General features: G+C 49.8%; 1 protein-coding gene across 1 annotated transcript; it reads right to left on the reverse strand.

The window, feature by feature from the left end:
- Positions 1–1,436: 1,436 nt before the first annotated feature.
- On the reverse strand, positions 1,437–13,787 carry TRADD (TNFRSF1A associated via death domain). Its single transcript, XM_066327804.1, has 5 exons — positions 13,688–13,787; positions 11,455–11,606; positions 8,629–8,906; positions 6,765–6,957; positions 1,437–5,857 (listed from the first exon to the last, which is right to left on the reverse strand). Exons 2-5 carry the CDS (start codon positions 11,594–11,596, stop codon positions 5,550–5,552), a joined length of 921 nt encoding a protein of 306 aa, XP_066183901.1. The 5' UTR covers positions 11,597–11,606; positions 13,688–13,787; the 3' UTR covers positions 1,437–5,549.
- Positions 13,788–15,049: the final 1,262 nt, after the last annotated feature.

Below are 15,049 nucleotides of genomic sequence, written 5' to 3' on the forward strand. Positions count from 1 at the left end.
CATACTGTCTCATGAAGAGTGGGTTCTTGATGGGCCACCCTCGGACCCTGCACTCAGGTGCTGCAGGCTGGGAAAGTGCTTTCCTCATGATCAGGAGCTGCCTGAGCCACAGCAGGTCCCTTCTGAGCAGCACAGCTGATCAGACACCTCAGCCATAAACGTTACTTGCCTTCAGCTTTCCCTGTGCCAGCCCAAGGCACCTCTTCCTTTTCTTCTGCAGCAGCAGCCCCAGGTTATTTATCATCCCTGCCCTGTAAGGAGGCAGTTGATGGTCACAGAGGCAAGGACCAGCTCCTGCCTTTGCTCAGCAGGGCTGGTTGTGGAGGGAGGAGGACTGCTCCCTGAAACCACCTGGGACTCACAGTAGTTTTTCCACCGCAATCCCTCACCCAGGTTTTGGGACCTGCCACCCTGCCTCCCTTTTTGCTTGCTGTCATGGGGTGAGAGTGAAAACAGAGGCTTTCACTGATGTGTGGTGCCTTTGTGGCTGCCAGGGCTTGGAGAGTCACGCAGGGAGCTTGGAGGTGGAGGAGTTTCTCCATGGGTGCTTCTACTAGGTGGTTGTCTGATGTGGACCTTGCTCCCTGGGCACTGATCCATGGCTGGTTTATTCTTCTCACTGCCAGCAAAGGTGGCCTTGGTCCATCCTGTGCTGTGTCACTTAGAAGATTGGCTCAGTGACCTCACTGACCCTCCTCAGGTAAGCCCTGTTGACCCCAGGCTTGTGTGCCCTTCCAGCTGCTGTAGGGCAGAGCCCTGCTCTCCTCACTGTGCTCCTGCAGGCATCAACCCCTGCAGTTGGGAATACAGCTTTGTGGTAGATAAAGAAGGGCTGATCTTGTGATTTTCAAACAGTGTTTGAGATTTAAGGGATTCAGGGTAAAATACATCTCTGCTCAACTTCACGGCAAAAGGAATTCCCCTGGATTCAGCTGTCAGGTCAGCCTGTGGCTTCCTGTGCAAAGCTGCTGGAGATTTTACATCCCAGCTCCTTGTCTCTCCACCTTTGGGGCAGCCTTGTGAGAGAGCTCACTGGTGGTGAGGCACCTGGGATTACAGTGGTGCTGTGGCCTTAGAGGAGTCTCAGATACCCAACAGCACTGACAGAAACACCGTGAGCCCCTCCAGGTGCCAGGCGTGGGACAAACCTCCCCTTCTGGCTGTGCTGGCTGAAAAAGGCTCATCAAAGCACTAACTGGAAACTGAACAAACACAGAGGCTTGGCTGGGTTTTGTAATCAGAGCCATTCCCTTGAAGGTGGGACACCAGCCTTGGCACGTCAGGGGAAACGTGTGACTTTGGGCAGAACCCTGCTGTCCATCCACCCTCAGGCTGGATACTCCTCTGGAGCTGGTGATCACCAAATGTGGCCAGAACTGCAGTGACCCCTGTTCTTACTACTGCAGTTAAGTGTTCAGTGAATGTCTGAGGCAGTATTCATCAAAAGTATATATTTATTTATAAAAACAAATGGAGGAAAAAAATATACTTTAAAGCTTTTTTTTTGTAAAAGACAATTCGTTGGAGGCTGAATCTCCTAGACCCAAGTATGCCTGGCATTGCAGTCCATAGCTGTAGATGGCTGATCCAGATCTGATGCTGAATATCACGGGAATTTGGAATTAGAAGGTCAGCAAGGGATTTTTCCACTGAAAACTGAGACATTAACCACACATCTCATACAGGTTTTTGTCAGAGGTGTACAGCCAGCTCCCTTCAGTGGGTTTAAAATTCAATCCAGAATAGAAAAAAACCCCATATTTTTTTACTCTAGGCCTTAAATTGCTTCACTGTTTGAGTCCATCTCCATACAAAAGACACATAGCCAGTCTTCTGTCCAGTGTAAAGCACCAGTGCCATGCACACAGTCCAATATGTGGGTTAGACTCAACAAACCCTCTTGACTCCTCTTCATCCACATCCTTGGCTTAAGGATCCCAGGTACAATACCAGAGGTTCACCAGAATTTTCAGTTAAACTAAATCAGCAATTTAAGTGAATTTGAGGCTCCTTATTCTGCCCATGCTCACTTCTGGTTTCAGTCTGTGGGTAGCTGCTGGGGTGTGGTTCCTTTGAGAACAACAGAGGGAGGACAGTGACCCAGACAGCAGGACAGCTCCTCAATGCTGAACCTGGCTTTGAAATGAAGGGCAAAATAAACAGATCTTTTCCTGTCAGGTTTGCTTTATCAGACGCCTCATGTCAAAGTATATCAGGTGAGCATTTTAACTTCACTCTCCTTTTTGTTATCATCTGTTTGACCACTGTAGGTCAGCTATGCCAAAACAAATCATTCAGATTCTCCTTTGGATGCATCTTTTATTCCTTCTGGCAGACTGAATGGAGACTCCTTAAAATCTGAAACATGGTTAAAACTACAAAAACAATCTGTATCAGAATAAAAGCCCTCTTGGATCTCTTCCTGTAAGCCCATTTTGGCCTGATTTCTGCTGCTTGTTTTATGGTTTTTTCTGTTTTAGATTTTATATGCCACTGGTTAGCACCTTTATTTGCTTTTAATATTGCGTTTGATTCTGAAACACTACCATCACCCCTGAATTTTTCTTTTTCACAGATATATCTCAGTATATGGAGAAGAGCAGTTACTGCTATAAGGCAAATTTCTCCAGCAGCAGCACTGCCCATGGCTTATCTCCCACCATGATGATGATTGGTCATGGGAAAGGAGGTATGAAACAGCCACTGCTATGTCCTAAACCATGCCATGTGCTCGAGACAATGTCACCATGGAATATCACTGAAAAAACCTTTTCCTTCAAGTCTCTGCAATGAAGGCACCTGTGAATGCTGTTGGACATTATGATATTCCAGAAGGGTTGCCAGGGGCTCCAACACTTAATGGCACTTCTGACAGGGAATATGTGAGTAAGAGGAAATACATGTGCCAGTTACTGGCAGAAGGAAAACGCACAACGCTTGCATTCAGAAGAAAGCATTCATGGTTAGTCCTCAGTAAAAGAGTAACAGCAGCAAAAAAGTTCTCTGGACTTGAAGTAGATGCTGAATAATAAGACTTTCTCATTTTGAGCATTAACAGCTGCTACAAAAACTAGTAATTCTCACTACTTAGTGGCTGCCTTATAACTATATGTGCAAGTTGTGCACATGAATAGCTGGTCTGAAAGCTTAGAAAAATTCCTTGCAAATGAGACAGCAGGCTATGCATATGACCTTGTTTTCTTAAAAAAGTCATTTCTGCAAAATCAAGAGCAAACTCTCTTGCTTCTAAAGTAATTTTCAAGTTTCTGATTTTTTCATTTTTTAAAATGCAGTTTGTCAAGTGGATTTCTGCCAAACAGAGTTCCCCATCTGGAATTTGGCAGGAAAGTTAAATGCTTTGAGGTATGGTTCCACAGCAGCCTAAATTAGCTAAGATCAGCACCGTGTTGGTCCCAAAAGCAAAACTATCAGAGAGGTAATTGCTTCATTTTGGGAAAAGCACTGGTACTACTGGAAGGGAGAGGGTAGGATGTGGAGCAGGAATGGAAAAGAAGAAACTGCAATGGCACTGATATAAAATGGCTTAATAAAAGGTGATGGAGCCAATCTTTGCAGAGATTGTGCCTGCATGAAGTCCTGCTTCCCTGGAAGCTAAGGGCAAGATGAAAACAGATTCACTCACCCCTGAAAACCTTCTCTCCACACTTGACACCCTTCCTTTCCTTTCCTTTTCTGGCTCTGTATGTAACCTTGGGGGTTCACAATCTGTAGAAAACAAGTCCTGTTTCTCTGGCTTACATTAAGGATGTGATACTCAGCTCATCTGAGGCATGTGGATCCCAGCTGGCTCCAAACAGGCCATCTAAATCCTGCCCATCCAGGTCTCCAGTGACCGATGCTCAGGTGTTCCAGCAGAAGGTACAGGAACATCTCCAGCCTCAGGAACTTGCATCTGAGCCAACACCTGAATCTGAGGTTATGTTCCTCTTTACAAATTACAGCTTTGACTCCAGGGAAGGAGTAAGATGTGAGTTGTGGTTTAAAAGGCCATCAGGCTCTGACTCAGAGTTGTTCCCACCACGACTGCTAGCAGCCTGATATTCACATGCACAGACTTTGTGTGTGTGGCCAGAGTCCCCCTCTGCATCTGAAAACATTTTCATGGCCCACTGGCTATTCGCACAGATGGGAAGGGCAAAGAAGGATAGAAACAATGGAAAAGTATTAGTAAAAACCTATCAGGAAAGCACTGGGAATATGTCAAAGGTAACTGAGCTGCTGTTGTGCTTCATGGGACCCATGTCATGGCAGACACTCGTTGCTCTGTGCTTTTTTATGACAAAAGTGCAGCTGCTCTGTTGCAGTCTGCATCAGCCATACCAGGAGACACTCAGCTTCTCCCACAAGAACTGAAAGCAGAAGTCAGCCCTGGGAGTTGGGAGATTTGTCTCTTAAATCACTTTTACCCTAAAAATCAGTGCAGGGAAATCCAGGCACAGTGGCAGCTGATGCTTGATTGTCACACAGTGATAGCAGTGCCAGGGAAAGGCTCTCTGGAGATCCTGACACCTGTGGGACACAGCAGGGTGAGCTGTCCCCTCCAGGGACCCAGCAGGCTGAGGGTGGGAGGTTAGGTAGTGAGTGAAGGCACGAGCAGCCAGCTGGGTCTGGTGATTGCTCAGCTCTGTGGTCTGAGGACAGCATTTGATGCTGCAATGCACCTGAGGGCAGCAGTTCCAGTCCATGCTCCATAGGTAACTTGCTGATGAGGAGACTCTTCCTTCCAGCACTTTGTTTTGCTTTCTATAGCTGCAGGCTCCCTCAGGCTGGCAGGGAAGAGCTAATTAATATATTACTGTCTATCACACATGAGAAAATGTTGACAATCATTGTCTGAATTTGAATTTGTCCATATTGCTTGTTCAGTGCCTGCCATTTGTTGTACAGCAGCAATCTTTTTCCCCTGTGGAAGATTATGGCCGTCCCAGGTAGAAGGAAAGTCTTCAGGTGGTGAGAGGTGGGAAGGAGCTATAACAGAGCAGGGTGGAACAGATACTCTTGCATGGATGTTCTTTGTTCTTCAAACAAAGGAAGAAAATACTGTAAAATTGACACTTTCCCCTTTGTCTTTACTTGATGTATTGGCTGAGGGCAAAAATGTTTTCAATATAAAAATATATTTTTATATTGCAGCTATCCAGGTGATGGCCCTGGACACAGCCTGAGAAGCAGTGGCATGGTCTACTTCCCAGAGAAATTTTATGGGAAGTCTTGCTTGCTTTTCTCCCTCATTCTCCCTTAGGGCTCTCTGTCTGGCTGCTTCCCTGTCACAGCCCTGAAGGAAGACAGGGTAAGAGCCTCTCACCAGTTCACAAGAAGGTAGTGCACTATTTCTGGAAACACAATGAAATAAGCAAAGTCAGAGGTCCATGCTGGCTTCTGCAAACACAGAACCTCTCCCCTGAGCATTTCCACCTAGATGGAAACCTGTAATGAAATTCAGGACTTTACACTCCCAGACACTGGCAGCCATTTCATACAGTAGCTAAAGCAGGAAAGCCCTTAGCAATGGCAGTGTCCTTTGGGCTCTAGGAGCAGTCCTCACTGGAGTGGAGGCCCAGGAGCTCCTCAGCCAAGCTGACAAGGCCGTTCTCCTCCAGGGCTGCGATCAGCCGTGCTATTGTGGCCTTCTTGCCCTCGGACTGGAGGAACCTGAGGAGCATCTGATAGGCCTGTTCATAGAGTCCCTCCCGGTCGTACTCCAGCGCCAGGTTGTCGATGGCAGGGTCCCGCAGGGCCCGGCAGGATTTCTGCAGAGAGCGACCCACTTGCTTCCACTTCTTGGACACGGACTTGGCAAACTTCTGGTGGTCGTCTGGTGTGATTGTTCTGTTGTCTGAAAGGGGCAGAGGCCAGGTAAGACATAGAAGTTTCATGGCTGATGTGATACAGCTTGGGCCAGTTCAAGGTTTGGTCAATATTCTGTGGAGCAGGGAGTCTGAGCTCCCTGCCTTGCCCAGCCTACAGAAATCCTCCACAACAACAAAGCAGCTGGGCTTGCCCCTACCCTGCAAGCTTGGCAATGCCTGGTTTCTTTTCTTCTCCCTCAGAATGGTCCTGTGGTTTGCCAGACCTGTTTTTCTTTTTTTTTTTTTGGATGGCCACCCTCTTAATTTGTTGTAGCCTTTCAAAGGCAACTTGGTAAGGCCTTTCTGACAAAGCCCCCTGTTCCCTACCTACACATCCTCAAAACACTGAAATGCTGACAGGAGCTCTCTCTTTAGCTGTTTAGCACTGGAGACTGTACACAACTTAAGCAAGCTCAGAAATTATCTAGCTTATCTGATATTGCTATGTGAGACTCTGAAAGCTCTCTGTAGGGGCAGACCCCAAAGCCAGCTGGTGAACTGAGGGAGCCTGGACAAATCCTGTCTGAGTGTGCCCACAGTAACTTCCCCACTCTGATCCAACCTACACTATTAACTCACCTCAACCAAGTGACATGGAAGAAGAGAAAAATACGCTATATTCTTCCTTTCACTATTAACTATAAAATGTGAAGAACATGGAAGAGACATAGATTCTGAAACATCTGGTTCTGTGCCACCCCAGAAAAGAAAACAGGTTAAGGCCTGATCTGAAGCACCACAGCAATATGTTAGGACTACTGTAATTCCTTTCTTATGGAATGCTGGGAAATCCTTGGTTTATCTGAGGTAGAACCCAATATGTAGCCATGATAATTCTCCCTCCTGGGCTGTGAGGCAAACCAAGGGCTCTGTTGGTCAACTCTAGCTACTCACCAAACTGTTGTCCCTGAAAGATGAAGGTGAGTTGTGTGGGAAGGGAGCTGCCTTGAGGAGGATAAGGCCGAGACAGGGACTTCAGAGACAAGCAGTCTTTTCCAGCCACATTGTTGTTGGTGCTCTGGTGAAGCATCAGGCTCTTGAGGTCTTCCTCCAGCTCCCTGATCTCCTCATCTGGCAGGCGGTCAGGCTGTAATGCAAACAGCATCAGTGACTCCTGCCAGGGCCACCACCCTGCAAAGCTGTGGTTGCTGGTGTCAAGGGAGGAGCAAAGAGATAGAGCATGAGCTGTCAACCAGCCAAATGAGGTGGTCTAATGGAGTTCTGGCTGTAAATGTGTGGATTTGAATCTATAAAACGATATGAAATAGACAATCTTTCACCCTGGGGTTTCTCACCTGCAGCAGTGATGTTACAAGTTGCACAAAACTGCTACTGGCCCATGTTCATTTCCAGCAGCCTTCTGCAAGAATTAGGGTGCACTGCAGGCAGCAAGGCTTCTCCCAACACCCCATGAGGTTCAGACCCACACATCAGGGTGATCTGATCCAACAGCTCATGGCCACCCAAGCAGGCAGCTCCTGTTACCTACCTTTCCCTCTCTCTCTCTCTGTCTCTGCCCCTCTGTTCTCTAAGGTTTGTTGCTCCTGGGTCCTCACCAAGCCAGTTTTTTCCACTAGCCAAGAAAAAATTAGTCTGACCTCGAAAAACCAGGTAATGAGAAAAGGAGCAAAGAAGGCAAAGCACATGGGAAGAGTCAAACCTGGCAGTGCTGTGCCACAGTCAGAGGCAAACACTAGTTTAGCTCACTTACAGCAGGTGCCCAGCATTGCTCTCAGCTGCTGAAGGCTGTCCCCCAGTCCCATCTTTCTGCCTGTTGCACTGTTAGGCAGCGGTCAGACCGAATCACTTTTGGGGAACTGAGAATAAGTCCATTTTTTGTCCAGTCAGCTAGTTCAGCACAGGGAGGGAGCAGCAAGTCACAGTTCACAGGGTACAAAATACCACATGTTGTTTGGTTTGGAGATGAAAGGTTTGAGTTTCATTCTATCTGCTAACAGAAAAGCAACCTGGCAAAACATACTCTTGTGCCTAATATTCCTGAGTAGATAGTGAGTGCCTCTTTCCAGGACCACTTAGAAGAGCCAGAGCTAAAGTTCTAGATGGAAAAAAAAAGAGGAGGGGAACAAGTCAGTGAGTTTAATCATGTTAAGTGCCTTGTAGTGAGATGACAAGATCTCACTGCTCTTGCAAGAAGGATTAGAGTGCCAGTGCCAAAGTGTGTAATGAGGCAGATGTCAGATGAGAATTTGCCTTCAGAAGGGCAGCTGACTCCCACTGGCAGCAGATGCTGTGTGTCCCCACTCTGACACAAGTTTTTGGTGTGATATGCAGTGTTTGCACTCACTTCCACTGCTCATTGCCAGGTGCAGTTACCTTTGCCACTCTGGGAGGAGGTGGTGTGTGAGGCAGGGGAGGGAGGTGTAGAGCAGAGGAGCAGGACTGCTCCTCTCTGTCTGCTCACAGCTGTACTTGGGCACACTTATGCTGTCAGCTGCACTGTCTAGAACGCCTTGTCTTGGTAGGGATAACAGCCACAGTAGCTGTTATACACAGAAGCCATAGTGAGTTAGCAGGATCTTTGCAGGCTGATTTAGGTAACTCTATTGCCCTTCCAGGAAAATGCACAGCTCTTTTCTGAAGGACAGAGAGCTATTTCTCCACATTAGAGTGAAGAGCTGAAGGACAGAGAAGTTTGTTAACCCAACATGCTGCATCAGAACAAGACTTGCAGCCACCTTTGCAAGCCTTGTGACACCCCTCCTCATTGCTGTCCAGCCTCCCTCCCTCTCCTGCTCACCTTTTCCCTGTAGATGCACTCCAGGCAGTGATCCTCATCCTTCAGCATCTTGTCAAGGTGCTCACTGCCAGCCTTCAGCTCCACTTCGAGAGGCACCGTGGTGGTGGCCAAGGAGAGCTGGAGGTGACTCTGGAGGGATTTCTGGAGCGCTCCTTCCCGGTAGCTGCGCAGGAAGCGGCGGCAGTTCTCCTGCTTGCAGAACTTGAGCTGCACTATCAGGTGTGGGTGGCTGCAGTGCACCTTGAGCATGTCCACACCATTCACGCTGCCGGTGGAGTCTGGCAGGGAGGAGGGAGCACAGTTACAATCCAGGTATGAGCCAGCCCACCCAGACCCGCACTGATCCACAGCAAGCCTACATCCAACATCCTCCTGCAATGGAGGAGCTTTAGAATTCTCTGTGATAAAGTCCTCTGGGATGGAAACGTGTGTTAAACCAAGAGAAAAGGATTAAGTTCATGCTGCCCTGCCACCACTGATCTCTGTAAAGTAGTGATCTTCAGTCCAACTGAAGATGTATGGAACTACATCCCAGGTAATTATATCAACACTGGTTATTAGGGCAAGTTTTAAATTTGAGATTCCATTTCCAGGGCAGAGATGGTTATGATAAACTGGTAGCACAGCCAAGTTTTATAGATGAAAGCTCAGTTCAGCTCAGTCAGCCTTCAGTCCTTGTGAGTGGAGTTTTACACAGTGATGAAGGTCCTGGAAAGAAACCCAGTGTTTCCTCTACAGCCTGTGCCTAGAGGTAACTTTTGTCTCTCTAAGCCTTTAAAACATCTCACAAATGGCAAATGACAGATTCAGCCACAGGGATTATGTTGCTTGAGATTGGGCCTTGACTTGTTATTTTGCACAGAGAATTAATTCATGGTAAAATCTAACAAGGAGAAGCCAAGGATGTACCCTCTAACATTAGCGTAGGAGGAGCAAGAGCGATGTGCAAACAGAAAATACCAGGACTTCATTCTTCCTTCTCCCAGTAGAATTTAGTTTTTATTAGCTGTGCTCATTATCCTTGTCTACACAGGATTTTATATGCTGATGATGAGTTCTAAGTATGTGTTTTTCTCCTTTTTTGCAGCAGAGGCCTATGTGAGGCTGCTGTACTGCTCCCAGACCTGACTGAACCTCGTGGGCTGTCACTGCACAGGGCTGTATGGAGACACCAGCTCACACTGGCACTACATCAGCTATTTCTAAACCTCCATGGCATGGAGGATAATCCTAAGGCAGGAAAAATCGCGTGCTCCATATTAAGCAAGACAAGTGACCTTGCATTTAGAAGTCTACTATCTAACAGTGGGTTCACATGTTTACTATGTCCTGTTTGCAGGTGGTCTAGTTTGGATCAGATATGTAACTGACACATGAGTTTAGGCACCTAGAAAAGACATTTTAATTCACTGTGGATGATTTTTTGATCACTTCCTTCATGCTTTGCTTTTTATGAGTGCTTATTAAACAAAATTTCTATAATAGGGCAAGAGGGCTGGGGAGGGAAAACTGCACAGGCATGGAAACCTTAATGAAGAGTGTACAAGACAGCTGTAAAGCTGCCTCAAAAGACAGGACTTTGCAAGCATTTCTGCATGAAACTCCAGACAGCTTAGGATTTCATGTTCTTTTCAGGTCTGAATAAGCATGGTAGGATTTCAGTTTTGTGAGCTGTCTCTGAAATGTGTGAGCAGATTGACATTCCAGTGCCACAAAGCAGCCATAAATCAAGCCTAACTGGACAACTGTGTTAGGCTGCCTGCTTCCTGATTCCCATATTTGGACTGAGCTGCAAGATTAGCAAGCTTGTACTGGATAAACTGACTTGGCATCATTTCCAGAAGAAATTGCAGAATAGTTAGACAAGCCCAACTAAACAACAGAGTCTCAGCTGTGTGACAGGTAAAGGACACCACGAGAGTCTTTCTAGGTAAGTGTGATAAACTCTTCAAATTACTATTACCCTGCAGTGTGCTTGGTGCAAAGCTGGATAGAGAAATACATAGTTTTATGGCTATTTGCATCTCAAGTAATTTTTTGATGTAAATCGGGTTACATACAGCTCAAGCTAATGTAAGTGTGTTTGTTTATATCAAAATTTGAATTTGAGTTATATAAAAATTTGAATAGAGATGAATTTATACTGGCTATCACTTGATTTAAAAAACATTTTCTCAAAGCAGAAATCATGTTTCTGTGGTGGTATAAAGGCAGCAATTAAATCTTCTTTCATAGCAATTGCAATCTTTTCCCCTCTTACATAAATGGGTTTAAGCAAACATTCATAAAGTTGGATAATTCATAGGATGGTTCAAGTTGGAAGGAAGCCCAGGCAGTGTCTAGCCCAACCTCCCATGCAAAGCAGGGTCAGCTCTGAGGTCAGAACCAGTTGCTCAGGGCTTTAGCCAGTCCCATTTTGAAAGCCCCTGAGGAGGGAGAATACACAGTCACTCTGGGAAACTGCTTGACTGCCTCAATGGAGAAAACTTTTGTCCTTCTATCTGATGTCTGCCTCTCATTTCAATTTGTGCCTGTTGCCTCTCATTCCCCATGCACCACTATGAACAGTGTGGCTCCATCTCTTTCTCCCACAGGTATCAGCAGGCTGTTGGTAGGTCCCCTGAAACCTTCTCTTCCCCAGGATCAAGAGGTCCAACTCCCTCAGCCTGTCCTCACAGCCTCTCCTCCAGCCCCAAACCATCTTAGTGATCCTCTGCTGAGCTTGCTCCACTTTACTGCCTTTCCTAAACAGAGTGAGCTTTCTTTATGAGGGCAAGATTAAAGAAAGGTGTGGGACTGCACACCAAGACACCAGAGGATGGGTACCTGCTAATGCCAGCTTCAGGGCCTTGAACACACAAGGCTTCTTCTGGGAGCTCTCGTAGAGGGCCGGCAGAGCAATGGTCTTGCAGGTCGACTGAAGGAAGAGATAAGCACTGCCAATCCAAGGAGTGGAGCTGCCTGCCATCTTCAGCACCCTACAAAAACACACAGGCAAGTGCATGAGGGAAATTGGCCTGATGCCAGGGGAGTGCTACAGCACAAACACAACAGATTTATAGGGATTTACTCTTATTTCTTAGAGGAGTGCTGATGTTGCTAAAGCAAGTGTAACCTTTGAGTAGTTTACTGTTACTCTGTAAAGCAAACCCACAGTGGGACACCTTATCCCAAAACCAGCAGCTCACAAAGCTTTGCTTTCATTTTCCACCGGAGTCCATTCATTTTATAGTCCAAAGATATCCTGAAGCAGAGTTTCAGTCCCTAATTCCTCTGACTGACTAGCCAATCTGGCAAAATGTGACATGACTGAAGTGCTCCAGGGACCACCCAGCAGTCCTGGCTCTGGCACTTTCCCATGGTCCAAAGCCCTACTGCAACTAGAGACATTCTCCTTAACACATTCTCCTGGTCACTTACAGGGCCCAGAGCTCTTGTAATAGGACACAGACAGGACAAGGGTGATAGTTTTAAACTAAGAGGGTAGATTTAGATTAGATATCAGGAAGAATTTTTTTACAGTGAGGGTGGCAAGGCACTGGCACAGAGAGGTGGTGGATGCCTCATTTACGAAAATATTCAAGGCCAGGTTGGACTGGGCTCTGAGAGACCTGACCTAGTTGAAGATGTCCATGATGAACCACAGAGGAGTTGAACTCGATGGCCTTGGAAAGGTCCGTTCCAACCCAAACCATTCGGTGATTCTGTGACTCAGGGGTACTTTGTTCACGCCCTGTGCTCTTGTGCCCCCGCAGTGTTAGCCCAGCGGGTGAATCTTCCCGTTCAGTGAGCACTGCCCCGTCCCAGTCCCTGCTCCGCGGCCAAACCGCTTTAAAAAGCAGCCCCAGACGCTAAGTCCCATTTGTGATCATGGTCATTGCCTTCTCGCTGACTTCTGCAGGCGTTAGGCCGCTGCAGCTCAACTCCGGTCACAGCCTCCCTGCCGGGGGCTGTCCCTAAGGGAAAAGCGCAGGAGCAGCCGCCAGCCCCGTCCCGCCGCGCTGTGCCGCCCGGCTGTCCGCTCGGTGCCCGGTGTCCGCTCGGTGCCCGGTGTCCGCTCGGTGCCCGGTGTCCGCTCGGTGTCCGGGAGTGTCCGCTCGGTGCCCGGGAGTGTCCGCTCGGTGCCCGGCTGTCCGCTCGGTGCCCGGTGTCCGCTCGGTGCCCGGTGTCCGCTCGGTGCCCGGTGTCCGCTCGGTGTCCGCTCAGTGTCCGGGAGTGTCCGCTCGGTGCCCGGTGTCCGCTCGGTGTCCGCTCAGTGTCCGGGAGTGTCCGCTCGGTGCCCGGTGTCCGCTCGGTGCCCAGGGGTCCGCTCGGTGCCCAGGGGTCCACTCAGTGTCCGGGAGTGTCCGCTCGGTGTCCAGGAGTGCTGGCTCGGTGCCCGGCTGTCCGCTCGGTGTCCGGGAGTGTCCGCTCGGTGCCCGGTGTCCGCTCGGTGCCCGGTGTCCGCTCGGTGCCAGGTGTCCGCTCGGTGTCCGGCTGTCCGCTCGGTGTCCGGCTGTCCGCTCGGTGTCCAGGAGTGCCGGCTCGGTGCCCGGTGTCCGCTCGGTGTCCGGGAGTGTCCGCTCGGTGCCCGGTGTCCGCTCGGTGCCCAGGAGTGTCCGCTCGGTGCCCAGGTGTCCGCTCGGTGTCCAGGAGTGCCAGCTCGGTGCCCGGCTGTCCGCTCGGTGCCCGGGAGTGTCCGCTCGGTGCCCAGGTGTCCGCTCGGTGTCCAGGAGTGCCGGCTCGGTGCCCAGGTGTCCGCTCGGTGTCCAGGAGTGCCGGCTCGGTGACCAGGTGTCCGCTCGGTGCCCGGTGTCCGCTCGGTGTCCAGGAGTGTCCGCTCGGTGCCCGGTGTCCGCTCGGTGTCCAGGAGTGCCGGCTCGGTGCCCGGCTGTCCGCTCGGTGCCCGGCTGTCCGCTCGGTGCCCGGCTGTCCCCCGGCCCGGCCCCGCGGGGCCCGGAGCGCGGCCCCTCCAGCCCGGCCCGGCCCTGCGCTGCCCCGGCGGGACGCCCTGCCCCGGCCCCGGCCCCGCGTCCCCCGCCCGCGGCGGCCCCGGCCCGGCGGCCCCGGGCGGCGTTACCTCCTCAGCGCCGGCCTCGGCCCCGACACTTCCGCACTGGCGCTGCGCCGCTCGGCACCGCGCTGCGGGCGGGGAAACGGGAAGGTGAAAATAATCCCAACAGGCCCCTGGAATGGCCGGCGGCATGGCGCTTCCCTGTGATCCCTTGTTTGTCCAGGCCCCGAGGCCTGCGCGGGGGCAGGGGCTGCTGGGGGCGAGCCCCGGCCGGGGTTTATCGGGCCTTGGCACGCCGCGGTGTCCCCGCCGCAAGGCCCCCGGCCAGCTCGTCCCTTGGTGTGTCGTGTAGGTGAGGATGTGTCAGAAATGCTCTGTGCAGGCGGCTCCGGAGCTGCCTGAGGGCTGGCCTCTATATCTCCGGACCATTAGGGATGGATGGCTTGAAGCCCCCGCATGGCCTGTGGCTGACACAGGCGAGGCCGGTGGGTCCCGGCTGGCACTTGTCAGCTTTTCCCCGTGGTGCTGCCAATGAGAGCTTGGACAGGTAGAGGGAATGAACCAGCATTTCCTGAGACCACGAGAGGGTCTGTGCCAATCAAAGCATGATTCGGGTCTCCATTGCTCAACCTCAGGTAGCAGCTCCTGCCCAGGCTCCATCTGCCTTGCAGAGGTGCCCCGTGAGCTGGAGGGTAACAGCAGCGCCCTTGTTTGTCTCCAGCTGGTGAAAACCTGGCATGGGTCTGGGGCCAGATTTTGGGTGCATGTGCAAGCTGCAATCACTCTGGCTTGGCAGTGGTTTGTGCAAACTGGGGGACTGAACTGCAAAAAAAAAAAAAAAAAGCAGGAAGCATTTTCAAACACTAAAAATGCCTATTTATCTGGTGCTATTTTACAACAGTATTTTAACAATATAAACTTAATTTGTTTGTTAAAGGGAGGATGTGATTCAAAAATATCCATAAAGGGGTTAATGTGATCTGTATGTCCTGGGTGCTGTGGTTCACAGGTCAGACCTAGGGGAGCAGGCAGTGTCCACAGACTCCTCCTGGGTTAGCAGGCCTGATGGTGCCAATGCTTCTGCAAACAAAGCATTTACTTGCTAACAGTTTGAGCAAGTGAGTTCATACATTTAAGGTCTGATGGGGCTAAATGAAGCTGGCCATCCCAATAATTCACTACAAAAGCCAAACCTGAAGCAATGCTGGCTCCCAGAACCAGGTGAGAACCACAGTGTCATTACTGTGGACAGCATCACTCACCCATGTCCTCTTTTCTCCTTGAAGCCAATCCACCTGCTGTATATTGTGGGGGTAATAAAAATAATGGGTAGCTGAGCCACAAGTTTCTCCTCTGCTGACCCTTGCTCTGTGTGTGCCTTCTGGGAGCATCCCATGGGGCAAAATCAAAGTGCTTAATGAGCACTTG

This window comes from Sylvia atricapilla, chromosome 12, assembly GCF_009819655.1.
Source record: "Sylvia atricapilla isolate bSylAtr1 chromosome 12, bSylAtr1.pri, whole genome shotgun sequence".
Classification (NCBI taxonomy): domain Eukaryota; kingdom Metazoa; phylum Chordata; class Aves; order Passeriformes; family Sylviidae; genus Sylvia; species Sylvia atricapilla.